This window comes from Lutjanus erythropterus, chromosome 21 (assembly GCF_056507025.1).
Source record: "Lutjanus erythropterus isolate fLutEry1 chromosome 21, fLutEry1.hap2, whole genome shotgun sequence".
NCBI classification, from domain to species: Eukaryota; Metazoa; Chordata; class Actinopteri; order Lutjaniformes; family Lutjanidae; genus Lutjanus; species Lutjanus erythropterus.
The window spans coordinates 30,917,786-30,932,989 of NC_139337.1; the positions used below are offsets into that span (position 1 = coordinate 30,917,786).

A 15,204-nucleotide genomic window follows, 5' to 3' on the forward strand; every position below is an offset into this window, starting at 1 on the left:
TATACCTTTAAAATATTTAGCCAAGCAGAACTAGCTCCAGTGCTACAATTAAACACATTACAGTGAGAAGAAATGAAAGGTACCATGAACAAAAACGACTGAATAAAAGATGCTTGTCAGTCAGTATTTGCAGGTTTTTAAGAGATGTGTTCTGTGTTCCTCCCTCCCTCCCGTCCTCCAGGGGGCGGTGTCCAGCTCCCTCACCTGCCTGCAGCTCCATAAGAGGGCGGAGCGAGTGGCGGCTCTGCTGATGGAGAGAGGAGGTCTGCAGGAGGGAGACCACGTCGCTCTGGTCTACCCGCCAGGTCAGAGAAGATGCTGACGACTGTTACTTACAGAAATACATTTTGAACATTTGATAGAATTGATGGTCCACGCCTCTGTCTCCCTCTGTGTGTGTGTGTGTGTGTGTGTGTGTGTGTGTGTGTGTGTGTGTGTGTGTGTGTGTGTGTGTGTCCTGCAGGTATAGACCTGATCGCAGCCTTCTACGGCAGCCTGTACGCCGGCTGTGTTCCCATCACGGTGCGACCGCCTCACCCTCAGAACATCTCCACCACCCTGCCCACCGTCAAGATGATCGTCGAGGTCAGAGGCTTTACCACAAAATTTTCACACGTTTTGTTTTTGAGGTTTTCCTCTAATGACACACCACGATGTCTCCTTGGTTAAGACTTCACTCTGTAGTTTAACACTGGTTGTTGGTAGTTGGGCTGTTGTCAATACAATTTTTGGAGCTTTGAAGCTTCACTGAAAATTCAGCAGGCAATCATACTTCCCTCAAACTAAAGCTGTTATTGTAATTATGAGTCTAATGAGAGACGAGGACAGGAGGAGAGACATCAGCCGCTGCGCCTGCAGAGGGTCAAACACACACTGTGTGCACAAATGGCCGAGTGTTTACCCGTTGGTGGACACTGTTCTGTGCACTCAGATCACGCACACGCCTGGTTTTTATGTGCGTGGCTTTTGAGACGCCATAAAGGAGCTAATTTTCTCGCTCTTTATTACTCTTTTGACTGGTTTTCGGCACAACCAACACAACATCTCCTTCCTCCTTTCAAACAAAAAAAGACAAAAAAGAAATTATTCATGTGGCAGGCTGGGACATTGATTACCATGGCGACAGGAGAAGCTTCGAAGCACTCGGGTCAGCCCTACGACTCGCCTTGTCATTTTGAGTTTCAGTGCTCTTGTATAGCTTCTATTTTTATGTCTATTCTTGCTCTAATAACTAATTAGTTTTTACTTTTCTCTGTTGATCTGTAATCTTTTCTCTCCTGCTGCTGCAACACAAACACAAACCCATGTTCCTTTGTGTTCCTTTAAAAAGTGTCCTTTAACAAAGCACTGGAGCTCCAGCCCTGCAAACTCCAGGGCTTTTGCTGTGCAGCTGACCTTTGACCTTCTTGTGTAAAAGAGGAATAACCCCAGCCTGAAGATACTCCCCGTCTCTCTCTCTCTCTGCAGGTCAGTCACTCGGCCTGTGTGATGACCACGGCGGTCATCTGTAAGCTGCTGCGCTCCAAGGAGGCCACGGCCACTGTGGACATCAGGAACTGGCCGCCTGTCCTCGACACCGGTACAGCAGCTTTTCACACACACACACACACACACACACACACACACACACACACACACACACACACACACACACACACCTAGACCGTCATCTTCTACTATACTTATGAAGACACGTGACACAACAATAACAAGTCCCACACTGTCAGCTGATCACCTGTTTCAAACTCTCTGAAAACACACACTCTGAAGTTTGAGTTCAGTGACTGACTGTCTCACTGCCTTTCAAACCATTATAAACATCTACTCCTTTTTATTGATTTCTTATGACTCATAAACAAGTGCTTACTAATTCAGCAAACATTCAGCATTAATTTGAACTCTAATTAATGTGAAACAAACAATAACACAAGTTTTGTGCCTTAAAAAAGAAATTTTACCACGTCTGCAGTGTCAGACAAGAAAATATTTCTGATGACATATCATGGTCATTTTATGATTTAGTCCAGTAACTATATTACATGTGTATCTTTTAAAGGTTCCCCGAGGAAAGTTCAATTTTAAGATGTTTTTCAAACCTGTGTTTACCTCAAACACAAAACCTCAATGATTGGAGCGACACACACCAGTCCCTTTTTCTGTGTAAGATGTTACAACCCAGAGGTTTGACCAGGGGATTAGGGGTAACTCGGAAACAAGTTCATTTAACATCAAACATTAACAAACTTAAAATACTAATTCAAACAACTACCACAACAAACCAACAAATAAAACAGACAGATGTCTGCATTCAGGCTGAAGTCAGCTGATTGGCTCACTGACCCTGTCCTGCTGCACTCTGCCTGCTTTAAGCTCCGGGTCCTGATTAATGACTGATATCTGCAGTGGATGATTGGCAGCAGCTGCATGGAGGAGATGTTTAGTACCTGAGCAGGGTTATTATTCAGAAAACATCTTTGAGATCAGTGCATTTTAAATCTGTATTAACAACTGCTCACAAGCTGCTGCAGTAGAACCGTGGGTTCAACTTGAGGTCAGTGTTTCTGAAATGAATGTGGCACCACAGACTGTCCTCTTGAGTGTAATAAGTGTGTGTGTGCGTGTGTGTGTGTGTGCGTGTGTGTGTGTGTGTGTGTGTGTGTGTGTGTGTGTGTGTGCGTGCTGCAGATGACCTGCCAAAGAAGAAGCCTCCAGCTCTCTATAAGCCCACCAACCCTGACGGTCTGGCCTATCTGGACTTCAGCGTGTCGACGACCGGCATGCTGGCCGGAGTTCAGGTCAGCTCAGCGTTAATCCTCAGCTCCCGTCGCCTGGATAAACTTCCCTCCTTCTTCCATTTATTCATCACTCGTTTCATTCCATTACTAAATGTATCTGTAATCTGATTACAACTTTACCTGTAACTGTTATGGAATACAGTCACTGTTTACAGTATCCAGATTACGTCATCTCATTACATGTAATCTGTTACTCCCCCAGCCTGCGTATGAAACATAAATTTGTGTATATTTGGGTTTTGTTGTTTGTGTTGAGTCCTGAGACACAGACTGCGTCCACCTGGTCCACCTGAGACACGTGTTGTTGTTTCACGAATCAACTTCCTTGAAAATGTGACATTTGAAGTGAGGATTTAAAGATTAACTCTCCATCTTTCCACCCTGTGTCTTGTTTGTCTCTGTCTGTGTGTGTGTATGTCTTCCTGTGTCTCTCTTTCCTTACGTCCCTCTCTACCAGATGTCCCATAATGCAGTTGGGGCCTTCTGTCGGTCTGTGAAGCTGCAGTGTGAGTTGTACCCGTCCAGAGAAGTGGCCATCTGTCTGGATCCCTACTGCGGCCTCGGATTTGTCCTCTGGTGTCTCTGCAGGTCAGTGTCTCCGGTTAGACACCAAAAGATGTGTACTTTAGTTATCGATCGTTAAAATGGAAATAATCAGTATATTCTACATATTAACAAAAGCTGTGTGTTTGTTTCTAACTGGCTAACATTCGACTCGCTGTAACTTTGTCTAGAAAAATGTAAACAGATTTGTTTCCTCTGATTTCACAGAGACTCTGACCTGATGACAGACAATAAAAATAATTATATGTACAAATCCTCCTGCTGATGATGATGTTAACTTATGAAGGTCATATAGAGGCAGCTGTAATAAACTCAGACTTTCATACTCAACATGCAGCATGTTGAACTGTGACATTTAGGTGTAATCCTCTGGTGTCCATATACTTTTGGCCATATAATGTTTGTTCTTTATGATCACTGACGAAAAATTATTCATTAAACTTCAGCACAGGACATTTTTATTACAGAAGGATCGGTACATGTCGTACTCAAATTAAGATTTACATCAGAAGGTTGTCTGGCATCCTTTAATAGAAAGAAGAATCAGCTGTTGTGTTTAGATGATGTTTATCAGTGAAACTCCAGTGACTTTAAATCTTCTCCCTCTGTATCCAGATCTCAGGTCTGCTTAGTTTAAAATCCTCAGATCATAAATTCTGAACTTGGCGAGGGCAGATTTCTGCTGCTGAATGTCGTATAAATAAAACAGACTGCAAATCACCTTCTGTATGAGAATGTGTGACTTTAAAGTAACAATAACTCACATTTACGCCTGATTTTTGTAATTAATGACTAGTTTTGGCTCTCTGGAAAAGGCACCTCAGTCTGAACAAGACCTACTGGTTATTTAAAGGATGAATAATCATTTTTTATTGTATGCAGACATTAAAAAGTATGTTTGTGTTTCCTGCAGTGTGTATTCAGGCCACCAGTCCATCCTGATTCCCCCGGTGGAGCTGGAGTCCAACCCGGCGCTGTGGCTGCTGGCCGTCAGCCAGCTGAGGGTGCGAGACACCTTCTGCTCCTACAGCGTCATGGAGCTCTGCACCAAAGGACTGGGCCTGCAGACCGAGGCGCTCAAGGTCAGCAAGACACCGACACGACCAGCATCACACTGCTCACTGCTGCAGATTTAAACCAGGATGTTTTCTAGGAAACCAGGAGTTTTCAGGAATTCTGATGTTTATTTACCTCCATTCAGACGGCAAGAGTCCAGCTCAGGTTTTGGATCCTGGGCCCCTAAAGTCCCTGATCCAGCTGTAGTGCTTTCCCAGGGTTTCTGTAGATCTTTAAAAAGTCTATGCCATAAAAAGTCTTAAATAAGATTCTTGACAGGTTGTAAAAACTGACTGGATTATGAAGTTAATGGGGCACAAATCATGATGTGTTGTATGAGCTGATGTCTCGTCTCCTCTCATGTAAAAATGTGCTACTTTTAGAACAAATTAACTCAAATCGTTCCTGCTAATGTTATTTTCATCTGTGAGAAACTTCATTTTCCCAAAGAACGAGACGACACGCTGTTTTAAGGCTATGATGTCATGAGGAAGCAGGTTTCAACAAGTTAAATTTAAGACTTTTTAAGAACATTATGAAGGTGATTTAAGATCTACTTAAGGTTCCCCACCAGGTTTCAGTTTTAGGACAGAGGTGTCCAGAGCTGACAAACCAGTTTGTCTTATGGTCAGTTTTCCCAAAATGCATCAGTGCTGTAGGTCTCATGGATGATGACAGTTAGTTGATGGTGATATATGTAATCAGTCATTAAGAGTTTAATTGATCTCCTATCAAATAAACATTTAAAACATGAAGCTGTATGTTTCATAGGCTGCACTAGAAATAAGGGTTCCAACAGGGTTCTTACTGAAGGACTGTGGTTCTACTCAGAACAGTTTGCTTCTTAGGAACTCTAAGTTCTTCAAGGTTCTTTGTACCATAATATAAAACAGTTCTCAATAGAACCTGCTGGGTGTGTACTAGATAAAACCCTTGGAATATAAAAAGGTTCTAAGTAGAACTCTTTGAAAGGGTTACGAGTGAACTTTGATCATTGATGGAGTTTCTGGACACTCGTCCTGAACAGTCGGTCAGACTCTGAGTGTGTTTGAAGTGTCCTCAGTCCTCGGTCCTCATTCCTCAGTCCTCTGTCCTTGGTCCTCGGTCCTCAGCCTTCAGTCCTCAGTCTTCAGTCCTCCTCCTCTGTCGTCTGGCTCAGCAGTAATAAACTCGCACTCCGTCTCCGTCTGCTCCGCCTGAGGCCACGTCTGAGTGCTGAAGTCACCGACGCCTCTGATTGGTCACTGATGGAAGCTGCAGAGTTAATTTTAGTGATTATCTTTCTTTAAGTCTCCATGGAGACTGAAGGCTGAACAAACGCAGAGTGAAAAGTACAAATGTTTCTTTACCTGCTTTTATAAAACACACAGATCTTTGTATGTCTCTGCTTGTGAGGACCGTCACTGACATAAAACGATCCATAACTCTTAAACCTTGAACCTTAAACCTTAACTTAGACTTAAAACCCAAAGCTGCACCCTCAAATCCTCCTTGTTTCTTTCTTCTTTGAGCATCTGCTTCTGTTCAGATTTGATTTTCGTTTTATTTTCTTTAATAAAAAAGACATTTTAACAGTTTTGATGATGCAGCACCTGGACGCTGATGAAATGAAGTAAACTCTCAGTGTTATTCAGAGTCTCTCCCTCAGAGATCTGAGCAACGTGCTTCATGTGGAGACACTTCACTGTAAAGCTCATTAACACAGATCATATCTTTCAGAAAACATGATAAATAGACAGCGACCGCTGATTAGGGATGAACAGTTTTGAAAAAAAAAAAATCTCATTGCAGTTATTTTGATTGATTGGGGGTTTCAAGTTTATCTAAAGAAGAAAAGTAAATTCTCTCACCAAAACATTAGTTGGTAAAACTTTATTCTCCTTCCCGCCTCTCGTCCAGGCTCGAGGTCTGGATCTGTCCCGGGTTCGGGCCTGCGTCGTGGTGGCGGAGGAGAGGCCCAGGATGTCGCTCACGCACTCCTTCTCGAAGCTCTTCAAAGACCTTGGCCTTCACCCGCGATCCGTCAGCACGGCCTTCGGCTGCAGGGTCAACCTGGCCATCTGCCTGCAGGTAAGAACACGGCTGCTGCTGAACTCTGAGACCACAGAGACACGACAGATTTGAAACGGAGCGCTGCACTGAACTGAACCGGTTATTATTTACTTATTTCATCCAGTTAGGAGTAGATGTTGTTGTACTGATATTCATTTCCTTCCAGTGTTCATCATAAATCATAAAATATGAGAAAATTTGTGAATGTGAAGTTCTCTTAAACCACTCGTACGCACCACCGAAGAACAAATCTGTTGGTATGAGCGCTTCTGTCATGAGGCCCATTGTCTTCATCTCTGGTGCAGCTACAACCAGCGAGGCTTCTGAGACGTTCAGTCTGAAAATGTTGTGCACTTTTTTGCTACGGATTGAACGACATGTTTCTGCAGAACGTTGCTTTGGGATGCTTTTCTCTGTTTGGTGGGTGTGTGTCTCAGCGACGTGTATGTAAACACCGCTGTAGTAAAAAAGCGGTAAAGTTCAGTGTTCTTGCAAACACAACACCTTGTTCACATGCTCACTGTGTCTGTGCTCTGATTGGCTGCAGGGCACTTCAGGACCGGACCCCACAACTGTGTACGTGGACATGAGAGCGCTGCGACACGACAGGTACCACAGTCTGTCCTGTCACCTTCCAGTGTCTCATTTCTCGTCTCTTCACCGTACAGAACTGTGACATATTTGTGTGTGTGTGTGTGTGTGTGTGTGTGTGTGTGTGTTTCAGGGTTCGGCTGGTAGAGAGAGGTTCTCCTCACAGTCTGCCGTTAATGGAGTCTGGTAAGGTGAGTGTCACTCAGGTTTACATTAAGGTTCATATGTAAGATGTGGTCACGTTTCCAGCCTCCAGCCCTGCGAACATCAAACATCCTTTTAATCAGATTTCATCTCGGAGGTTTGTTGCATGATTTGATTCAAATCAATCAACTGTAATTTTGAAATGAAACTCAGATTTTGCCAGGGACCCTTTAAAAAAAGTGATTACAAGCTCAAAATGATGAAAGTGTTCAGATTTCCTAAAATGGCAGCAAATTGAGTGACAGGAGATCGGACTATTTCTGCTCTTGGCTGCACGTCCTCCCACGTTCAGTGAGTCAAACCAGACAGCAGGTCTGAGTCCATGATGAGCCCCGAAAAACGTCCATCCTCCCTCTCTGTCTGTGGACGTGTGAGTGAAGACAGGATCACATCACTTTCATCAGAGGGCTGCAGATCTTTTTGGTAAAAAATACACCTGAAAACACCTAACAGTGATGTCAGTGATCAGATTTAATTCCAAAAGGATTCATGATAATGATATTTTGCAGTTTCTGTGGAACATCATTCTAATTTATTTAGCCTTTTTTTATGTGTCTAAAATACATGTTTGTGCTGAGCCTGTTCACAGCAGCACATTGTTTAACTCCTGCCGCTTCTCCAAACTGGAGGCGTGTCGACCTCCATCTGCTGGAGGTAAAACACTGACCGTAGGTAAATACATCATCCATCAGATCATCTGAACTATCCCTTTAAGTCGCTCTTTAAACGTGTTGTTATGACCGAGTAACAAAGTTATTTTTTCCTGAAAAAGCTGAAGATAATCGCCCTTTAGTCACGAAAAAACTAACCTTTTTTTTCCCAAAATAACCAGATCATTAACTCCCGATCGAGACATAACAGGAGAGAAAAAAATCAGTGGAACGGCTCATCGTGTCCTGGCAGATGGTGAAGGAAGAAAATATCATAACCTGCAGTATATGACTCGCCCACATTCAGTAGATATAATCATATCAGTTTATTTATAGAGCGCTTTTAAAAACAACAAATGCTGCAGCATCCAAGTTATCATGTGACTGCAGCTCGTACATTTTGTTTCTGTCGTCGTCGGCAAAACATCAAGAATATGGGTGTTTATATAGAGCTGAAATTTAATTATCCAAAGAAAAACAACCTTCAGTCATGCTTTTAAAGTTTTTACAGTTCAGCCCAAAATCAAAAATACACAGCAGAGGTGGTTCAAAGAGACAAAATATACATCTGAAAAACTCAACAACAGCGTCTTTACTCAAGATTATCCACAGACTTTGCTGTGAGCACTTTCATGTAGGAACTACTTTATTTCTACCACACAGAAAGCCTGAGTGCCATTTAGTCCCATTATAGTGGAGAGAAGTCAGACATCTCTACAGCTGAAAACTCTGCAGCTTACACCAAAACTTTCCACATGGATAAACAGCTGTACAGACCAGAGGAAGAATATTTATTTTTGATTCTGGGGTGAGCTATAACTTTAAAGAAATCAACTGAAAATAGGTAAAACAAGTACTAAAATGAGCTTCAGTTAAAATGAATCCTGGATTATTTGTCCTGTGTCGTCCTCTGTCCTCCTCTCTCTCCATCTGCCCGATAAAGACAAAAAATGTCTGTAAAATTCCTCCTGCAGAGCTTCAAGACTGCAGCAAATTACATTGTCGTCGTCTGATGGCTGAGCAGCGCTTATTTCAGTTTCATTACAGATCTCTTAGCAACTAACCGAACTCCATCAGCGAGGTCAGCAGGAGAGCTGACAGCAGCGCTGAACGTCTAAATATATCACAGTCGACCTGCGAGAGAAAAGAGGAGCCAGTTCGTCTTAATTGATTCCATAACTTTGTAGGAACATTTGCTGACATTAAAAAAGTTGCATGTATCAGTGATGAGATAATCTGCTCCCGGCTGAAAAGTTGAAAATGAACCGACTGTTTTTTTCTGTGGAGGTGATAAAGGTTTCCTCTCATACCTGAGAGCAGCTGAGCTGAGCCTTAGAGAGTGTTGCATGCAGTTATCAAGAGTATTGATACTTTAATACTTGTTCAGTTCTTCAGTCCAGTGTTTCTCAAACTTTTTAAGGTGTGTATCACCTCAGAAAATATTGATCTCTCCCAAAACCACCTCATTGTTTTGTGCCAGCTGGTGTGAGGAGGTTTAGTGAACGCTCCTCTGTCATCCACGTACTTTTCAACTTGGCTGATCGAGCAGTAATACTTCCTGTTCTATCACACTTTAGCTCCTAACTACTGAATGAATGATGTATTTATGTTCAGGCTCCGTGCCTGTCGGTGACTGCATGGCAGGTTGATATCAAAAGATTTCAGTGATTTGATATTTTTTGTATTTTCATTAGAAATTTCTGTAGTATTTTGATAGTCTGTTTATGAAGTAAGTTTTCATTTTTTTTATCTGAAATTCCTCCGAGTACCACCAGTAGTACATGTACCACTGGTGGTACTCACAAATCTGAGTGTTTGTTCAGGACCTTAGTTCAGGTTTCCTGCCTGAAGTTTGGCTCGCATCACAATAAAACCAGACGACCAGACCAGAAGAAAAAAGTCTTAGGTACCAGGGGTGTCTGAAATCTGATTGGCCCCCCAGAGAGTAAATTCACACACGTATTACCACCGATCAATTCATCACGTTACCTTAAATACTGGTAACTCATAACGTCGACACAAAACAAACACTTCTGTGATCCGTATTAATCAGTCATTTCATACAGACTAGCTGATCTGAGCTGATTGTTTTTGGTTTTTTTGTCAGTGAACATGAAAATTATAATGCGAAACTGATCATTTCCACTCATCATTACTGGTAGAAGTTTCTTCCTCAGACAGACTAGTTTTCTTGAATTTTACCAAACGAGACTGAAAGTTAATTAAGTCCTGAATGTGATGTAGAGGAGCTGATGCAGACTCGTGTTTGACAGAGTAGATTTACTGTTTGATGGATGAATTGCTGGTTTAAACAGTCCTGATCTGTGAGGAAGCTGCGTGAAGGATCTTTTCCTGGAGCCTGATGAGACGCTCATGTCTCTTCTTCCCCCACACTGACACACAAAGAGAGGACGTCATGTTTCAGGGCTGGACATCGATCAGCCCGCTGTTTATTTTGACTCACTGTATGTGGGAGGAGGAAGAGGAGAGAAAAACATGGCTGTTTACCAGCGTTAACGCTTCTTGAACGGGATGTTTCACTGCGTGTGTCTCTGTTTGTTGTGTGTGTGTGAAGAAGTTGTGCGCTGACGTTTGAATTTAAAGTGTGTTAAATGTAAACAGCTGGGTCTATTTTTGGAGGCGTATTCATGCTGGAATCAAAGGCGTGACTCAGCCTGAAGCGGTAACCATGGCAACCCCCCCCACCACCACCCTTTTTAATTTTTTTTCAGATCCTACCCGGAGTTCGTATCATCATCGCCAACCCGGAGACCAAAGGACCGCTGGGAGACTCACACCTCGGAGAGGTGAACTGCTGCTCGTGCTTCCTCTTTTCTTTTCTCTTTCTCTCTTTCTTAGCTTTCCTTTCCTTTTTGTCTTTCTTTTCTTTGTTTTTCTTTTCTTTTCCCTTTTAGTTTTTGTTTCTTAAATCTTTTCATGTATTTATTTTATGTCTCTCCTTTTCTTTTATTCATAGTTTTGTCAAAGTCGTCTCAAACGATGTCAACTTGGTACTGAATTCGATATAATTGACCGAATGACACTTAATGACAGTCAAGTGTCATGACATGGTTATGACAGTGTAATGACAGTCTTATGCACACCCCTTTTTATAAAGTGTTGCTTTATAAAGTTTTTTTTAGCTGCACTGCTAATTTGCTTTTTATTTTGAGTTTGAAGTTTCATGTTTATTTGTGATCTTCAGTAATGTTAAAATAGATTAAAGTCACTTTTATGCAGCATCATAAATGTATAAACTGTTTCATGAAGCAGTAAAAGAACGTTCTCTCTCTGAGAACAGCAGATTATTTGTCCTGTTCCTCCTGCAGATCTGGGTGCACAGCGCTCATAACGGCAGCGGTTACTACAGCGGATACGGCGAGGAGGTTCTCCAGTCCGATCACTTCAACTCCAGACTCAGTTTTGGAGACACTCAGACGGTCTGGGCCAGGACGGGATACCTGGGCTTCCTCCGCCGCACCGAGCTCACCGACGCCAACGGAGGTCAGTGTCCTCTCTGACTCTGACCGAACTTCTTCAGCTCGCTCCTTCTTATGTCCTTCTCACTTCGTCTGTGTGTGTGTGTGTGTGTGTGTGTGTGTGTGTGTGTGTGTGTGTGTGTGTGTGTGTGTGTGTGTCCTCGTCCAGAGAGACATGATGCTCTGTTCGTGGTGGGAGCTCTGGAGGAGGCCATGGAGCTGAGGGGAATGAGGTACCATCCCATCGACATCGAGACCTCCGTCATCCGCGCACACAAGAGCATCATGGAGTGGTGGGTCTCAGTTAAAGGACTATTTCCACGCAGTTTTAGCAACAAAAGCATTTAGAGTGAAAGGCATGAATGAAAGCAGTTTTAACCGTAGAACCGCCGTGTGTCGTCCTCCTCAGCGCCGTCTTCCCCTGGACCAACCTGCTCGTGGTGGTGGTGGAGCTGGAGGGCTCCGAGCAGGAGGCTCTGGACCTGGTTCCCATGGTGACCAAGGCGGTGCTGGAGGAGCACTACCTGATTGTGGGCGTCGTCGTGGTGACGGACATCGGCGTCATCCCCATCAACTCCCGCGGCGAGAAACAGCGCATGCACCTCCGCGACGGCTTCTTACAAGACCAGCTAGACCCCATCTATGTGGCCTACAACATGTAGCCTGAGAGTGTGTGTGTGTGTGTGTGCGTGTGTATGTGTGTATGTGTGTGTGTGTGTGAGAGAGAGAGAAAGAGAGAGCTAGCATGCGTTTGTATGCCGTGCATATCGCCGTTGTTGTTCATTTATTTCCCAAAATCAAGATGTACTGTATTTTTGAACCTGCATATGGTGTGGTCTTAAATCGTCCGTTTTCTTTAAAGTCGTGTTGTGCCGGTTGGTTGATTGATTGGCTGATTGACTGACTGACTGACTGATTGATTGATTGACTGCTCAGTGGTGGTATGATCATTTTTACACCCCCGTTGAATCTCGTGACCGTTACCAGGAGCTCGTCACTGTAGAAAGCCTTAGGGGAACACTGTGTACGGGGCGACCGCCGCAGCCGTCGCACCGCGTGTCGTTTTTCAGAGGTTTTAGGAGGTCAGAGTAGAGAAAGAGAAAAATACTAGAGACTGTATCTGTCATCATGTTTTACTGGTCGAATCAAAAAATCCCAGATTTGTGGTATTATTTCAATTAGAACAGGGGCAGCCAGATTATTGTAAAAATATAAATATTGTACATAGACATAATAATCTATATGGAGAGGTACCTAAAACACAATGAGGTATAGTAGCCCCTATATGCAGCTCTCTCCACCTGCACCCTGTGTGTGTGTGTGTGTGTGTGTGTGTGTGTGTGTGTGTTTGTGTGTGTGTGTGTGTGTGTGTGTGTGTGTGTGTCTCTGTGTGTCTCTGTGTGTGCGCTCATCCGTCTGTGTTCATGTGTGTGACAGGGACATTTTACATAGTTTTAATGTGATTCACGCGACAGATTTTATCCTTAGACGAACAAATAAGAAACATTTTTTTATGGAGACTAAAAAGGCGCTGAAAACATCCAAAAAACAAATAATAAATAATGTGTTTTCAGCGTCCAAAAACACATCGATTTATCTTTAAATTTTCAAAGGTTTGGGGGACACAAACATCCTTTTTCTCTTGTGACCTTTCTGAACTATTTTAAGGCAAAAAAAACACCACAGATTTAAGTGCAGTGTCATCAGTAAAGTTAATTTAACGCAGAAGTGCAGCAGAACTGTAACATACACAGTAATCTCTTTCCTTCGTACCAACCTGTGAAATTCAGTCCCTGAAGCACCCAAAGCATCTCGTCAAGCAAAGTGCACTGTGTGAATATCAAAGACAAAGAGGGAACATCGATGTTATTCACAGGGAGTTCATGAGGAAATCAAAGGGAACTGAAAACTCAGCAGCCATTTACTTATTTGAAGTTTATTTATTTTAACTAGAGAGGAAAGAGACGGCCAGATGTGACACCGTCGAGGATAAAACACCAGTAACATCTGTCACGCATGTAAAAGCTGTGTTAACATCTGGAGGCTGCTGGGATAAAAAAGGGAACCGTCGATAAAGTTTACAGGAAAAAAAAAAGCTCATATTGTAGCAATAACACCCAGCTGGACTTTCTTCACTGCAGGGATTCAAATGAATGATATGAAATGTTATTCATCATCTAGACTAGAACATAAAAGTCCCACATTCATTAAATAATAACTTTAATTATTTGTTAAATCACCTCGGTCTTTTTTTATTTATTCTTTTTAGGCATTTTCACCTTTATTAGACTAATAGACGTAAACGTAGAGTAGAAATCATAATCATAATTATTTAACATGATAACTCGTTGACTTTGCCAACATGCATTTTTAACAGTAGATCTCTCTGAACTTTGTCGTGGCCTCGGTCTCTCATCGCTCCGTCTGTCCATCGTCCTCTGCAGGAGGAAGAACGCACCGCTGTAAAGGAAAGAGGAGCGCTGGATTTATAACACAAGACAAAACATGGGCCATACGCTCCGCGGACTGAGCTTCAGCTGTGCCCTTTAATGTTACATTAAATTCTCAGGAAGGAAGACAGAATAAATCTTCTTGATTTAAGGGACGGTGTGCAGAGACTTTGATCGTTTATAAGAAATGAAGACATGGTTGCACCAGATTTAGCGAGATGCTAATTTCCTTCTGTAGACGCAATAAATAAAATTTAAAGTGCAATACACACTACAGCAGTTCCCAAACACTGGGTCGGGACCCACAGGTGGGTCACAGGAGATTTTATTAGGGTCGCCAAATAAAAGACTGTGGAAGAAATTTATGGGGAATCTGCTAATATTCATCGTTTTCATTCATTTATTTTTTTGCCCCGCCCCCAAAAGAAAATCATCAGGGCAGATTTTCCTTTTCCTTTAAAACGTTTCTTAACAAACAGGAAGTCTTCTCTCGGGGGGGGTCGTATTGTTGTCTGGGTAGAATCAGTTGACTGTTGGGAGTCGCAGGGCCGATACTCACTGTGCAGCGACAGAAACAGGCTGTGATGATGAACGTGCAAAAAAACCGGGAGAAAAGGAGGAGATTTATGATCCCAGGATGGAAGAGTTATGATTAGGAGTCTCTGATCGGCCGTGAGAAGCACATAATTATTGGTTGTCTGTATCGGCTGAAAAAAAGTCCTTACCGTGCATCCCTACCTTTAATTTTTGTCATCTCTAACCTTCCTGTGGTCCAGTTACATGTTGAAAAGACAATTCATTATTCAGATTATTATTAATAAGTGAAATAAACAAAGTACAGCATCACTTTGTGCCGCTCTGATTAAAATATTACATCTCTGCTGTGTGTCTGTTGTCTGACAATGAAAATGTTTTCTGTTATCAGTAGAAGTAAAAGTCAACTTAATGAAATATTATTTGGCATGAACATCAAAGAAGTCGTGCAGCAGCAGATTAATACTGAATCATGATCTGATGTTTAACCAGCTGATAATCTTCCTGCAGCACGTCGACTGTGTCTTATGAAAGTTTACATGAATATGAACCTGTTGAATGTGGATCTGTAGATTCTAATATTTTTGAACATGTTGAATAAGAAGGAAGAATTCAATCTTTCCTGAACTTTACACAGTCCAACAGAGTGACAGATCCTTGAAGACTTTCTGTCCAAATCCATTACAGAGATCTCAAGACCAAAACCAGCTGATTTATTTTTATTTATCTGGACGAGGAGCTGCATCACAGATCTGCACTTTACAGTAAAACACACGTATGAAACATCAGATAATCATCCTGATATTTAGTGTCCGACACTTTAACAGGC

At 42.5% G+C, this 15,204-nt stretch overlaps 1 protein-coding gene across 3 annotated transcripts in view; it reads left to right on the forward strand.

Moving 5' to 3' along the window:
* The window catches only part of LOC146307870 (disco-interacting protein 2 homolog C-like), a 71,980-nt gene extending 58,068 nt beyond the window's left edge, over window positions 1–13,912 (forward strand). For all 3 annotated transcript variants that reach the window (XM_084746924.1, XM_084746925.1, XM_084746926.1), the window contains 13 exons: window positions 182–305; window positions 464–585; window positions 1,468–1,579; window positions 2,686–2,795; window positions 3,253–3,383; window positions 4,273–4,441; window positions 6,315–6,485; window positions 7,015–7,076; window positions 7,192–7,249; window positions 10,645–10,719; window positions 11,242–11,416; window positions 11,561–11,684; window positions 11,801–13,912. In XM_084746924.1, coding sequence (XP_084603050.1) covers window positions 182–305; window positions 464–585; window positions 1,468–1,579; window positions 2,686–2,795; window positions 3,253–3,383; window positions 4,273–4,441; window positions 6,315–6,485; window positions 7,015–7,076; window positions 7,192–7,249; window positions 10,645–10,719; window positions 11,242–11,416; window positions 11,561–11,684; window positions 11,801–12,053 — 1,686 coding nt within the window. In that variant the 3' untranslated portion in view covers window positions 12,054–13,912. The remainder of the gene's footprint in view (window positions 1–181; window positions 306–463; window positions 586–1,467; window positions 1,580–2,685; window positions 2,796–3,252; window positions 3,384–4,272; window positions 4,442–6,314; window positions 6,486–7,014; window positions 7,077–7,191; window positions 7,250–10,644; window positions 10,720–11,241; window positions 11,417–11,560; window positions 11,685–11,800) is intronic.
* The last annotated feature ends 1,292 nt before the right edge of the window (window positions 13,913–15,204 follow it).